The 15,273-nt window shown below is 34.6% G+C and overlaps 1 protein-coding gene across 2 annotated transcripts; it reads left to right on the forward strand.

Moving 5' to 3' along the window:
* The first annotated feature begins 665 nt into the window (after positions 1–665).
* Positions 666–3,272, forward strand: LOC116121345 (photosystem I assembly factor PSA3, chloroplastic-like). 2 transcript variants are annotated; one of them, XM_031407309.1, is made up of 3 exons: positions 666–1,055; positions 1,210–1,374; positions 2,803–3,272. In XM_031407309.1, the coding sequence occupies exons 1-3, from the start codon at positions 699–701 to the stop codon at positions 3,121–3,123; spliced, it is 843 nt and encodes a 280-aa protein (XP_031263169.1). In that variant the 5' UTR covers positions 666–698; the 3' UTR covers positions 3,124–3,272. The 2 variants fall into 2 exon arrangements, with proteins under 2 accessions (XP_031263169.1, XP_031263170.1); XM_031407310.1 differs by lacking the exon at positions 1,210–1,374.
* The last annotated feature ends 12,001 nt before the right edge of the window (positions 3,273–15,273 follow it).

Raw genomic sequence — 15,273 nt, forward strand, 5'->3', positions numbered from 1 at the left:
TCATTAGCAGAAATACATTTGTTTTAGAATGAGTAACAAGATTAGACGCACATTGTGGATTTCATTGGAATTAAGATGATGAAATGAGAATGTTAAGAGTTGAAATTACCATTTTCCTCTAAACAGTAAAGGAGGGATACCAGTTGGTCCAATAAATTATAAGCACGTTGACAGTATTATAATCTTAACATGAATGAGTTGGGNTCAGAAAATTGAAAGCAATTTAAAAAACCAAAAAAGATAAATTTGAGAAATTTTTTTAGCTTGATAGATTTCTGGTTAATTTTTCTAAAATTTATTATGCGTTTTTGCTCTTTTAATTAAAAAACTTATTTTTAAGGGTGATGTTGTTACTTAATGGTCAAAATTGGTCAAATGTTAGTTTTGACGGAAAAAATAACGGCAGGAGAGGTGGTTAGATAATTCGGATGCCACAAGGAGAAGATTTATTATCGGATAACTCAGGGGTACTAAATGGATGTAGTCCAAATTGAGTATTGTATTTGCATTGTTGGGTTTGGCATGAGATTGGCCCAAATTCAATTTCTTTGAATGAGCCCAAATTACATTGGTATAGATGAATGTTTGATCAAAACACAAACTCACTTCACTGGATAACGTATATAAACGAGAGGCCAAAAATGAAAACTTAATTACAAAAACCAACGAAATTAACTTCCAATATTTTCACAACCACCATGGTTGTGACATCCTTAAGCTTAACGAGTCTATCTTCTTGCAATCAAATTTCATCTTCGCTTCATGTTTTCCGCCCCATTCAAACCAACCCCACGTCGAATAAAGTTGCGAATTCCTCCTCTTATGGGGCCTTATCTATAAAAGCCTACCACGAGAACCAGAACTCTATCTCTGGTTTTGTAAACAAAGTCATTGGTTCACTGCCGCTTATTGGCCTTGTAGCTAGAATTCTCAGTGATGAAGGTGGTGTTGGAAGTGATACTATTGATTTTGCTGAGTTTCGAAGAAGGGTTGGGAATAAATGTGGCATCAATGATTCTAAAGCTTTCTATGACTTCCAAGAACGGCGTGGACGGGTACTTGTGCTTTAAGTTTTCTTTCTTTTTCTTTTTCTTTTTGGTTATATATGTTTGATAGTTTTTTATTTTTTTATTTCTGGTTAATTGGTTGTAAATTGAGTAAAATGGAATATGAAATTAAGTTATCGAGTTGGGTCTTGGTTTTGGGTAGGCAGGAGATCCTTTGTATGTTTTGATGTGCTGCTGGGTAGCTGCTGTTGGTGCCGGTCTACTCAAATCTGAGGACATTTTAGAGGGGGCGGCAAGGCTTCGTATTTCGAATGATCTCGAATTTGAAGAGCAGAACTTCATTGCCTTGATGAATGAGGCCAAAGAGGTTGGTTAATCTCTTATATCCTACTTAATATCCATTGTTGGTCAAACATTTTTAATTCCTGTGGTCAAAGACTATAGGCTTGAATTGAGTTTATTTGGAAGAAATTTGTTGGATGAGATACCCAGTTTTGATCTTCTTTCAGTTAGGAATACTGAGCACTAGTTTTAGTTCAAAAGCCACTTGCTGGCACTCCATCAAGTAATGTACATTAATACTTTGTTAGTTCAAAAACTCATTTGTATACTCACTGTGCTCATGTCTGGTGGGAGAGATTCAAAGTGATAGGCTTTGTCTGGTGTTAATTGGATTAAGAAAGTTGCGTCTCGAAACTCCAAATTTTGTTGTGTTGATGTGAAAAAAGATTTAGTATTTCTTATGACTTTCTATCACTACCCAAACCAATCAAATTGTTATTCTTTCTTTTTGGTTGGCTGCATTCCTGTAGATAGCATGAGATGGATGTCCGAGTTTCACTAAACTCATAACAATGAATCATGGAAAGGACAATTTTTGTCTGCATATCATCATGATTCTTTTATTTCTGTATATCACTGCGAGTGTACACAGGGCGGAAGGGTGCACAAGTTTTTTAACACTGACTATTCAGAATAAGTAGATTGGAGAAACAAGACATCTGAGGTGGGGGACTAGTAGCTAGTTTTGGCTAGGGGATGAAATACAGCTAGTCGTAGCTGTTGGTTGTTAAAAACTTATTCTGTCTGTATATTGTTTGGATACATATTCCGTCCAGAGAACGAACACCTTTTCTCTATCTTATGTTCTACTGATGTTAAAAGAGGTAACAGTATAACTACTGCTATATGATTAACATATCTTTAACCATGTTTTGGGGTACTAGCAGCTTTATCTAGTAAAGGTGTCTCCCAGCTATATAGGAAGTCTTGTTCTTGTAACCAAATCTTTCTCACACTGTCGTCGGGATACTTAACCATTCTGTCTATGCTATTTTATTTTTCATTCTCACAAGCTACTTAATTGAAAGATCACCTTTTGAAAGCTAAATATGGAGATTATTCAGTTTCACAGATATAGCTGCTTCAGATTGAAAACGTAGTAGCCCTACTGGATAGCCTATTGGTTGGGGGGTATCTTAAAGCCAGTATTTGACTATAAAAATATTAGTTTGTAGCATCTCTTCATATTATTTCATAAAGCCTAGATCTGAAATGCAAACTTGTAGAAATGTTTCATAAAAGGCTGTCATTAAAAAAATTGTATCATGAAGCTTTTGTTTTATTTTGATCCATGTTATAGTCTCAATACTAATTGGTACCTAGAAGACTTTCTAGATTTAAACTAAATGTTATAGGCTTCAGCATCTCAGCATTAACTGTCAATATCTTACTAGTTAAAAGTATGACAATGTCTACGCATAATGATCTAAATTCTGATTTAAATGCTGTACAGCGACGAGCTAAATTAAATGCTGCTACCCCAAGTGTCCCAATGGAGGTTCGTGCTGAGAAGGCTCTTGAAGCGGTATATGTTTGTTGCTTCGGGAAGAAAGGCATAGAAGAGGAGGACGAGAGACTTCTAATTATTATGCTTAGTGCTGTTTTCCCATCAGTTAAGCAGGCGGAGATAGAGAGAATTGTGAAAGACAAGGCAAGGAAGGTAGCCGAAGGCAGCGATGAGAACAGTTTCCCAGAGCCGACACCTATACCAGAAGAAGCTGTAAAACTTCAAATGAAGGACCTTCAATTTCTTCAACAAAATAGAGACACTTGAATCAAGTACTAATCACAACATTTGAATAGTTTTTGGTGTTAGTAAAAAGAAAGAACGAAGCATTGCCTACTGAAGACGTTTTCTTTTTTACTTTTAAATTTTACTTTAAAGAAATTAATAAGCAGGCTGAAAATTAAATTGTTGAGATATTAGTATTGCTCTTCGGTGCAACGCTTTTGTAACGTCTTATTTTTTTATTTTTTTTAGAAAAGAAAAAAAAGTAAATAATTTGTAACAAATTACCCAAATATCTTCACTTGTCTCTATCACATTATTCATATTTTCAAAAATTAGGATGGAACTAGAGGTGGAAAAAAATGGGTTAGGTTAGGAGGGTCAACCCTAACCCAGGCCTGGCTCGAGTAGCTCGCCCGACGGTTTGTTTTTTCTTAAAAAAAACTGTCAAGCCCAGCGGGTTGGCAGTTAGCAGCCAATGGGTTGACGAAAAAAAAAAAATATGTATAATTTTTTTGTCAAAAACCAATTTTACCCTTCAATATAACCGTTTTATAGCGATTGAAGATGTCTTTTTGATCATTTTCTTTTCTCATTATTCTCTATAAATAGGGCCTCATATTTCCTCACATCTAAAATTCTCTCATTTTCTTCAATTGTTTTATTTGCTCTTACTCTAAAAATCTCTCAAATCTCAGTTGTCAATTTGCTCTCATTTTAATTTTTACTACTTTTTGCAATTTTCAATTCATATTTCCAAATTTCAATTCTCCTTCTTTAATTCTTTTATATCCAATTTTTTTTTTTTTTTAATAACTAGAATGGAGATATTTCCATAATCCCACCATCAATTTCGATGATGAAGAAAATTATCCCAGTTCCCCTGAATTTACTAACATAAACATAGTAGATTCAAACAGTCCCGCTTTCCCATTCTCAGATTCTAATACACCTCATAATATTCTCTCCCTTCCTCCCCATGCTGCTACAACTCCTAGTGGTTGTAACGCCATATGAAGGTACGTAATTTAATTTATGTTTTTATACCTTTAGTTGATTTTTGCTAAAGTTATTTTAAGGAAAATGTGAAGAAAATGCCTTAAACTTACATTAAGGGTAAAATGATCTTTTCACTCAAAATTAGTTGAAATTGTGGGGAGTGAAAAGAGATAGAATTTCATGGAGAATGCAATAAAAATGAGGGCATTATGGTAATTGACTAAGGGACATAGATAAAATTTTAAAGAAAGTGCAAGGGCAAAATGAGAAACTATATATATATATTTTTATGTTATATCAAATTGAAGAGTGAAACCCTAGCCACTCTTACCCATTTGCACGCCATTTTCACCTCCATATTCTCTCAAATTTTTCAATTCTTCTTCAAAGGAAATTCATAGATCTTGGGTATTTTTAAGTGGATTTTCAATCCCAAACACCTTTAGGTAAGATCCTTGCACTAAGAAGTGATTTTTAATTTTTAAAGTTATTGATTTTAATGGTTTGTGCTCATAGGATTTAAGAAGAAGAGAGTTTGATCAAAGAAGATTCTTAAAGGGGTTGGATTGCTCATATCAACGGTAAGTAAATCTCACCCAAGTTATGATTTGAGAAATCAAGTGTGTAGAGATTTTACATATATGTATATGTTTATGATTTTGAGAATTGTTGATGAAATTGATGAATTATTGATGAGTTTCATGATTATTGATTAATAGAATTTAGCTATGAGAAGTGGTTTTGGTTGTATAATGATTAATTGAAGTTTGGTTGAAGTTAGAAAGAGTTGAGTAGAATTTTTGGGAGTGTATTGTTTTGGACAGGTTTGGTAATTGTTTAAGGGAGTTTTACTCCAAATATTGGTGGCTTGAGAAAGAGATAGAATTGTGGTCAAATTAGAGTTTGATTATGCATGCAATATGTTTGATGAAATGTCCAAGAGAAGTGTATGCATGAGTTTTATTCATTTATGAATTGATATGAGTTTGTAGATGGTAGAGAGAAACTTATTTTTATGCTACATGGCATCCTTGCATTTAGAAAGAATTATAAGCATGAAACCATCTACATGCATACATATTCATAAGAGCATGAAAAAAGCCATAAAATATGTTAAAGAGAAAATAGAAAGAAATGAGAATAATAAGATATTCAAATCTGAAGTTTTTAGTTAAAGAAGCGTAAAAAGATAAAAAGAAGAGAAGGTTGTTGCGATGGGGAGCCCATGAGTGACATAGTCCCACATGCATGCCACCTTTAGTGAGCGGCTTCAGAATTCAAAAAGAAGAATTGTATAGTTTGTTAGAAATGTGTGTGGATGAGGACTGTACCCAGAATTAGAGACTTCACTCACATGGCCAAGGCTCCAAATCCATGCCTCAACCGAGTCTGATCGGCAAGAAAAGAAAGAATAGAAAGAAAGAAAAAATAGAAAAGAAAGAAAAAATAGATTAGAAAGAAAGACTAGAAAAGAAAGAAAGAAATAAAGAAAAAGGAACAGAAAATAGAATAAGAAAAAATAGAAAAGAAAATGCATACTTTATGCATTTGTGCATTTGCATCATGAATATGCATAATACCATGCTCATTATCATGAGTAGTAAAAAAATTAGAAAACTGAGAGAAAAACAAAGAAAGAATGAGAAAGAATAGAGAAAGAACAGAGAAAGAATAGAGAATAATCGGGAAATGTGATGTAAGGAAAGAAAATTCAAAACTTAAGCAACGGAGAGAGAAGGGTAGCATAGCGGGTTTACTTACTGAGTGATTAGTGTTCACTCCGTTGTTTTCAATGTTTTTGCAGGTAATAGGTGAGTTGCAATCACTTGGAACATCGTGCAGTGGAAGGGTTGGGCTACACTGTCAAGTTGCTATTTTTGAGTATATTTTGTAAATATTTGTGCATAAAGAAAAATTAAATATGGGCCCATACTTTATTACTTGTATATATGTGTATTTTCTTATATATGTTTCTAATGAGTTTTATTAATTATTTTACGAGTATACTAGCTAGAAAGAAATCATTACATTTTTGGTATCAGAGCAAAGGTTTTGGGATTTGACAGTGTGCCTCTCTTGCCACGTTGATGTTCTGTAGCCGACCACTGTAAGTTATTTCTTTCCTTACTTGTTGTCGATGAGTTGATTGAGTTGACCAAAAGTGTTGGTTTATGTAGATGAGATGTAGAACCCGAGGAAGTAGTAGGGAGGAAATGAGCATGGGTGAACCTTCTAACCCTCCAAAATCTACTCCCCTGTCCTCGATAAAGCGAGGATTCGTAATATTATACAGCAAGTCTTGGCAGAAAATCAGGGAGGCTCCGTACCGGAGAGAGTTGAGACCCTGGTTATTGTACTGACCTCCAGAGAGGAGAAAGAGAGGCCGGTACCCCCAGTAATGTAGAATCGTATTAAGCTGATATATAGGTTGCCTAGTCAACACCAGCCGTCAGAATTTAGGGGTACTATGGACCCAATAGTGGCAGATGAGCGGTTTAGATCAGTAGAGCGTACGATCGTACTTTTCCCTATGATAGACCGGGAGAAGATTCAGTATGCTAGTTTTTAATTTAAGGGTGATGCCCGTATATGGTGGGAATTGATGGAGGATACTCATGATACAACTTTGATGACCTGGGGAGATTTCAGAAGATTGTTTGAGGCAGAATATAGAACAGTTGGTCGAGTCCATGAAAAGATTCAAGAGTTTATTAATTTGTAACAGGGGGCTAATTCAGTGAAAGAATATTCAATGAAATTCAATTCCCTGGCAAGGTTTGTGCCAGGTGTAGTGAGTACACCAGAGTTGAGGAGAGATAAGTTCGTGCATGGGCTGAAACCAGAAATAGCCCGAGATGTGATGGCCAATGCCCAGCCACCTCAAAAATATAGTGAAGCTTTGGAACGAGCTTTACAGGCAGAAATATTGAGCTAACCTTGGCAACTCCATCACTAGTAGCCCCCACTGTTCCACCTTCTGCTCCACAGAGAGATAGAGTTGATGCCCCCCCTAATAGAGATGTGAGAAATAAGAAAAAATTTCAACCCAAGAAGAACAGGAGAGATTGGCAAAATAAGAAACCGAGAACCAGTGAAGTTCCCAGTGCCAGAAGTGTGGAAGAAATCATTATAGGGAGTGTCTTAGAGATTTGGGTCGAAATGTATGCTATAGATGCCGGCAACCAGGGCATATGATGAAAGATTGTAAAGCCTCTTCTGCACCCGCAGCATAGACACCTAGAGGTACCAATGCTCGAGTGTTTACAGTAGACCAGAGTGAAGCTGAAGGTAGCCCATCCGCAGTTACTGGTTAGTTATTATTTCATTCAGTTCCCCTTTATGCATTAATTGATTATGGAGCCACACATTCATTTATTACACATGGGATTTTAGAGAGATTAGGTTTAAAACCTATTAGTGTGGATTGTTCCATTAAGATAGAGTTACCAGATGGTGTTAGTGTAATAACTTAAGAGATGCTTCCAGGGAAGTCCGTAGTGATCCATGGAAGGGAGTTGCCAATGGATTTGATAGTGTTTGATATGCCTGATTTTGACGTTATTTTAGGCATGGATTTCCTGTGGAGATTTGGAGTAGAGATTGATTGTCGAAAAAAAAAAGTAAGATTTAATCTTGATGATCGAGATAAGTTTAATTTTGGCGAGGGTCACCAGCTTAGTATGTTAATCAATAGTGTAAAGGCCAGAAAGATGTTAAGAAAAGGGTGCTCAGGGTATATTGCTCATATAGTGCACAGTAGTGATGTCCCACAACCAGAGATTCAGAAGGTGCCAATAGTTCGGGAGTTTTTATATGTATTTTCGGAAAATTTGCCGGGTTTACCTCCGGAAAGAGAAGTAGAATTTAGTATTAAACTGGCACTAAGGACCGCACCAATTTCTAAAACCCCTTACCAGATGGCCCTATCCGAGCTTCAGGAATTGAAAAAGCAGCTTCAGGAACTCTTAGACAAGGGTTTTATTCGACCTAGCCATTCTCCCTAGGGCGCTCCAATTTTTTTTGTGAAAAAGAAAGATGGATCGCTATGGATGTGTATAGATTACAGAGAGTTAAATAAAGTGACAGTGAAGAATAAATACCCGTTACCTCGCATAGATGATTTGTTTGATCAGCTGAAAGGAGCAGTAGTGTTTTGAAAGATTGATTTGAGGTCGGGTTATCACCAAGTAAGGGTTGTAGAGCAAGATATTTCCAAGACTGCTTTTCGGACTAGATATGGCATTATGAGTTTGTGGTGATGCCTTTTGGGTTAACCAATGCCCCAGCAATCTTTATGGACTTAATTAACTGGGTGTTTCAGGATTGTCTTGATCGATTCATAGTGGTGTTTATTGATGATATCCTGGTTTATTCTAAGACAGAAAAGGAAAATGAAGAACACCTAAGATTTGTGCTACAGCGATTGCGAGATAAAAAGTTGTTCGCCAAATTTTCTAAGTGTGAGTTTTGGCTAGATCAAGTTATCTTTCTGGGCCATACGGTCTCAAAGGAAGGTGTATTAGTGGATCCAAGTAAGGTAAAAGCAATTATGGAATGGCAACAGCCGAAGACAGTAAAGGAAGTTAGAAGTTCCTTGGGGCTAGCAGGCTATTATCGGCAGTTTGTAGCAGGGTTTGCTCAGTTTTTTAAACCGTTTACAACTCTCACTAAACAGAGAACTACTTTCATTTGGTCGAATGCCTATGAAGAAAGTTTTCAAGAGTTGAAAAGAAGATTAACCACAGCTCCTATTCTTGTGTTACCACAGGAGGGTGTAGATTATGACATTTATACAGATGCCTCATTTCAGGGATTTGGTGCAGTATTGATGCAGTTAGGTAGAGTAATAGCCTATGCTTCTCGTCAGTTAAAAGAGTATGAGGCGAGATACCCTACACATGATCTAGAGTTGGCTGCTGTAGTTTTTGCACTGAAAATATAGAGGCATTATTTGTATGCTAGTATACTCATAAAATAATTAATAAAACTCATTAAAAACATATATAAGAAAATACACATATATACGAGTAATAAAGTATGGGCCCATATTTAATTTTTCTTTATACACAAATATTTACAAAATATACTCAAAAATAGCAACTTGACAATGTAGCCCAACCCTTCCACTGCACGATGTTCCAAGCGACCGCAACTCACCTATTACCTACAAAAACATTGAAAACAACAGAGTGAGCACTAATCACTCAGTAAGTAAACCCGCTATGCTACCCTTCTCTTTCCGTTGCTTAAGTTTTGAATTTTCTTTCCTTACATCACATTTCCCGATTATTCTCTATTCTTTCTCTGTTCTTCTCTTTGTTCTTTCTCTGTTCTTTCTCATTCTTTCTCTGTTTTTCTCTCTGTTTTCTATTTTTTTTTCTACTCATGATAATGAGTATGGTATTATGCATATTTATGATGCAAATGCATAAATGCATAAAGTATGCATTTTCTTTTCTATTTTTTCTTTTTCTATTTTCTATTCCTTTTTCTTTATTTATTTATTTATTTCTTTTCTTTCTTTCTTTCTAATCTTTTTTTCTTTCTATTCTTTCTTTCTTTCTTTTTTTTCTTTCTATTCTTTCTTTCTTTTCTATTCTTTCTTTCATTCTTTCTTTTCTATTCTTTCTTTTCTTTTATAGTCTTTCTTTCTATTCTTCCTTTCTTTTCTTTTCTAGTCTTTCTTTCTATTCTTTCTTTTCTTGTCGATCAGACTCGATTAAGGCATGGATTTGGAGCCTTGGCCGTGTGAGTGAATTCTCTAATTCTGGGTACAGTCCTTATCACACGCACTTCTAACAGACTGTACAATTCTTCTTTCTGAATTCTGAGGCCGATCACTAAAGGCGGCATGCATGTGGGACTATGTCACTCACGGGCTCCCCATCGCAACAACCTTGTCTTCTTTTTATCTTTTTACAGTTCTTTAACTAAAAACTTCAGATTTGAATATCTTATTATTCTCATTTCTTTCTATTTTCTCTTTAACATATTTTAGGGCTTTTTTCATGCTCTTATGAATATGTATGCATGTAGATGGTTTCATGCTTATAATTCTTTCTAAATGCAAATGTTTAAATGCAAGGATGCCATGTAGCATAAAAATAAGTTTCTCTCTACCATCTACAAACTTATATCAATTCATAAATGAATAAAACTCATGCATACACTTCTCTTGGACATTTCATCAAACATATTGCATGCATAATCAAACTCTAATTTGACTACAATTCTAACTCTTTCTCAAGCCACCAATATTTGGAGTAAAACTCTCTTAAACAAGTACCAAACTTGTCCAAAACAATACACTCCCAAAAATTCTACTCAACTCTTTCTAACTAACCAAAATTCAATTAATCATTATACAGCCAAAACCACTTCTCATGGCTAAATTCTATTAATCAATAATCATCAAACTCATCAACAATTCATCAATTTCATCGACAATTCTCAAAATCATAAACATATACATATATATAAAATCTCTACACACTTGATTTCTCAAATCATAACTTGGGTGGGATTTACTTACCGTCGATATGAGCAATCCAACCCCTTTAAGAATCTTCTTTGATCAAACTCTCTTCTTCTTAAATCCTATGAGCACAAACCATTAAAATCAACACTTTAAAAATTAAAAATCACTTCTTAGTGCAAGGATCTTACCTAAAGGTGCTTGGGATTGAAAATCCACTCAAAAATACCCAAGATCTATGAATTTCCTTTGAAGAAGAATTGAAGAATTTGAGAGAATATGGAGGTGAAAGTGGCGTGCAAATGGGTAAGAGTGGCTAAGGTTTCACTCTTCAATTTGATATAACATAAAAATATATATATAGTTTCTCATTTTTCCCTTGCACTTTCTTTAAAATTCCATCTATGTCCCTTAGTCAATTACCATAATGCCCTTATTTTTATTGCATTCTGCATGAAATTCTATCTCTTTTCACTCCTCACAATTTCAACTAATTTTGAGTGAAAAGACCATTTTACCCTTAATGCAAATTTAAGGCATTTTCTTCACATTTTCCTTAAAATAACCTTAGCAAAAATCAACTAAAGGTATAAGAGCATAAATTAAATTACGTACCTCCATGTGGGTGTTACAATTCTCCCCCTCTTATAAGAATTTTGTCCCCGAAATTCAAACAAACAACTGTAGATAATGGTTCTGCATATCTTACTCCACCTCGCAAGTAGCTTCTTCAACTTTATGATTTTTCCAGAGGACTTTCACTAAATGGATACTCTTGTTTCGGAGCTCTTTAATCTTTATGTCCAATATCTAAACTGGACGGTCCTCATACACAAGATTTTCTTTTAAGTCCACATCCTCTACACTTAATATATGGGAGGGATCACTTACATATTTCTGAAGCATCGAGACATGAAGTACATTGTGTACTCTGTCCATGCTGGGTGGTAAAGCCAACCTATAGGCTACCTTTCCCACTCGCTGTAATACTTCAAATGGACCAATGTATCTCGGTGCTAACTTTTCCTTGCCATCGAAACGCATCACCCGTTTGTAGGGGGCAACTCTTAGAAACATTTTATCACCCACTTCGAATTCAAAATCTTTCCTCTTTAAGTCTGCATAGCTTTTCTGCCTATCTTAGGCTTGTTTCATTCTACTTCTGATTAACTTGACATCTTCTATCATTTTCTGAGTTAGTTCTTGCCCAAGAGTTGTATTCAACTCATCTTTCTCGCATATCTCATCCCAATGTAGTGGAGATCTACAACGTCTACCATACAAGGTCTCGTAAAGAGCCATCTTAATTGTAGACTGATAGCTATTATTATAAGCAAACTCCACCAAGGTAACATCTCATGCCAGGACATCCTATAATCCATGCAACAAGCCCTCAACATATCCTCAAGTATCTGATTCATTCTTTCTGTCTGGCCATCTGTTTGAGGATGGTAGACGGTGCTAAAAACCAATCTGATACCCAAGTTTCTCTGTAAACTAGTCCAGAAAGCTGAGACAAATCTGGAATCTCTATCTGATACTATTGTCTCGGGTACTCCATGCAATCTCACTATCTCTTTAATGTAAATTTGGGCCAATTAATTTGAAGTAGCGCTCTCCTTTACTGGAAGAAAATTGGCTGACTTGGTCAATCTGTCTACTATCACCCATATAGCATTACACCCTTTCTGCACTCTAGGGAGACCTATAATAAAATCCATCGAAATACTCTCCCATTTCTATTCAGGAATATTAAGCGGCTGAAACAACCCTGATGGCCTTTGGTGTTCTGTTTTCACTTGTTAACAAACCAGGTACTTAGCTACAAAATCTCCAATATCCTTCTTCATACTTGGCCACCAATAGCCTTTCTTTAAGTCTTGATACATCTTGGTTGCTCTAGGATGAGCAGTGTATGGTGTGTCATGAGCCTTCGTAAGAATTCTCTTCTTTAACTCAACATCTTGAGGAATACAAAAACGACTTCTGAAACGGAGGACACCATCTAACAGATGGAACTCTGGTATCTTACCCTCAAGCACTTGTTGACTTATTTTCTGACACCACTCATCGGCAGCTTGCTTTCCTCTGATTTCTTCCAATAAAGTAGACTGAACCTCTAGCCTGGCAATCCTTCCTGGTATGACCTCAATCTGTTCTTTGCACATTCTTCTATTAATTCTTTTAGCCTTGTGAGTCGGGACAAGTAAGCTTTTCTACTCAAGGCATCGGCTACTACATTGGCTTTCTCTGGCTGATACTTAATTTCACAGTCATAATCTTTAACTAGCTCTAACCATCTCCTCAGTCTCATATTCAGCTCTCTTTGGGTGAAGAAATACTTCAAGCTTTTATGATCTGTATAAATGTTACTCTTTGCTCTAGAAAGAAATCATTACATTTTTCTAGAGATCGTTCTCGTAATCGTCTTCCTCGTACAATTCCATCTAAAGCAGAAGCCAGTTCATCAACTACAACTACTAAAACCAACGACAGGCACACATCAAACGTTTGGATGCATTTCGTAAAGTTTTATGAGACAAAAAATGGAGTTCAAGTGAAGAAAGTAAGATGCAAGTATTGTATAAATCTTTATAAAGCTAATGCAGGTAATGGTACTAGTACTTTAAAAAGGCATGCTGGTAAACATATAAATCATCATGGAAATAGAGAAATCAATCAAACTCAAATAACTAGTACGGGTAATACTTGGTGTTATAATTCTGATATATGTAGAGAACAATTAGCTTTATATATTACTGCAACTGATCAACTTGTTAATATGACTAAAGATAAATATTTTGAAAGATTTATTAAAAAATCATTTTTACCATAATTTAAAAATTATTCTAAAACTGCAACTAGGAATGATTTAATGCAAGTTATTTAACAGAATGAAATTAGAATTAAGAAATAAAATATATAGTTGTCATGTTAGTGTGGCTCTAACTGCCGGTATTTGAAGTGGTAGAGCTAACAAGATTATATTTGTGTGATTAGTCATTATTTTGATAACGAATGTAAATGAAATAAATCTTTATTATGATTTAAATTAATAGATGTAGATCATAGTTGTCAATAAATTTATTTTTAAATTTTTGAAGTTTTAGAAGAATATGATTTGGTTAACAAAGTCTAACTTTAGATAATGCAAATGCTAACAATAGAGCTGTAAATTTTCTTAAACTAAATTTTCCTTTTTATGACAATTTGAAGTTTTTTCACCAATGTTGTGCATGTCATAAAAAGTGATGTGAAAAGAATTAGAAATAATATTGATAGAATTAGGGATTGTTTAGCTTGGATTACTAGTAGTAATAGAAGAAATTCAAAATTTAAAGATGCTTGTAAAACTTCAAATTTGTCTCCTAGAACTTTTACATTGACATGCCAGTTAGGTCAAATAGTATTTATTTAATGTTTGATTCATGTTTACCTTATACAAATTAATTAGTTATTTTGTAGCAAATAAGAGGGGTCCTCATTTTTTGGTAGAGAGTGATTAGCATATAGCTCAAAAATTTCATTCTTTTCTTAAAACTTTTTATGTTGCCACTTTAAAACTTTCTGGTATATATTATCCTACTAATCCATTGATAATACATACAATTTTAGAAATTTCAAATTTATTTGCTCGAAACAGAAACAATGAAATTTTAGCGGGTCCAATAGAAGCAATGGAATTTAAATTTAAAAAATATTAGAAACTCATTCCTTTTCTTTATTGTTTAGCTGTCATATTTGATCTTAGGCTTAGATTGGCGGGTTTAGAACAAGTTTTAGACATGTTAAGTGAAAATTTACAAGAAGAAGACTATGCTAATCAACTGGGACAGATAAGAGAGTGTCTTAGAGAGGTATATTTGTAATATGAAAGCAGGTATGGGAACCAGCGAAGAGACGCAATACCTGAGGAAGAACCAACAGAAGACACAAATGCAGACTTCGACTTCTGGAGTGCAATTGATAGGCGGAAGAAGACTTGAACCCGAAGCACATCCACCTCTTCAGAAGCATCAACAACGAATATAATCTCCTCCATGCAATTACAGAGTAACGAGCTTCACCAATATTTGGGAACAACTGACTTGCTACCAGCAGATCCACAAGAAAGAGCCAACTTTGATTTCTTAAATTATTGGAAAACCAAAAAATATATTTTTTTGGTACTATGAAGACTTGCCCTGGATGTTTTCTCTGTTCCTATTTCTACCGTCTCATCCAAAGAAACATTTAGTACAAGTGGAAAATTTTAAATGAAAAGAGGACTAAACTTTCACCAAAATTAATTGAAGTCCTCACATGCCTTCGAGATTGGGAACGATTGCGCTATCAAGATCAATACGAGGTTGTCAACGATACTTTAATAGAATCATTTCAATTTTGTAATTTAGATGATACAGATAAGGGAGATCCTAGTCAACCCTCAAATTAGTTGTTTTGTAAATTGTAACTTTGTAATTTGCAAATTAACTGTCAATCATTGCACTCTTTTTTTCTTACCAAGTTTTTATCATAATTGAGTTTTTCTTGGTAAGGTTTTTAACGAGGTAATAATTGTTGTAATTTCTTATTTTTTATTTTTTAATAAATGAATAAATCTAATTTTTCTTATATTACAATTTAATTATATTAAAATTGAATTAATATTTGAAATGTTAACTAAAAAAAAAATTAATTTAATTTAATTGAAATTTGAAAAGTTAACTAAAAAAAATTAC

The sequence above is a fragment of the Pistacia vera genome, unplaced genomic scaffold, assembly GCF_008641045.1.
Source record: "Pistacia vera cultivar Batoury unplaced genomic scaffold, PisVer_v2 Contig973, whole genome shotgun sequence".
NCBI lineage: Eukaryota > Viridiplantae > Streptophyta > Magnoliopsida > Sapindales > Anacardiaceae > Pistacia > Pistacia vera.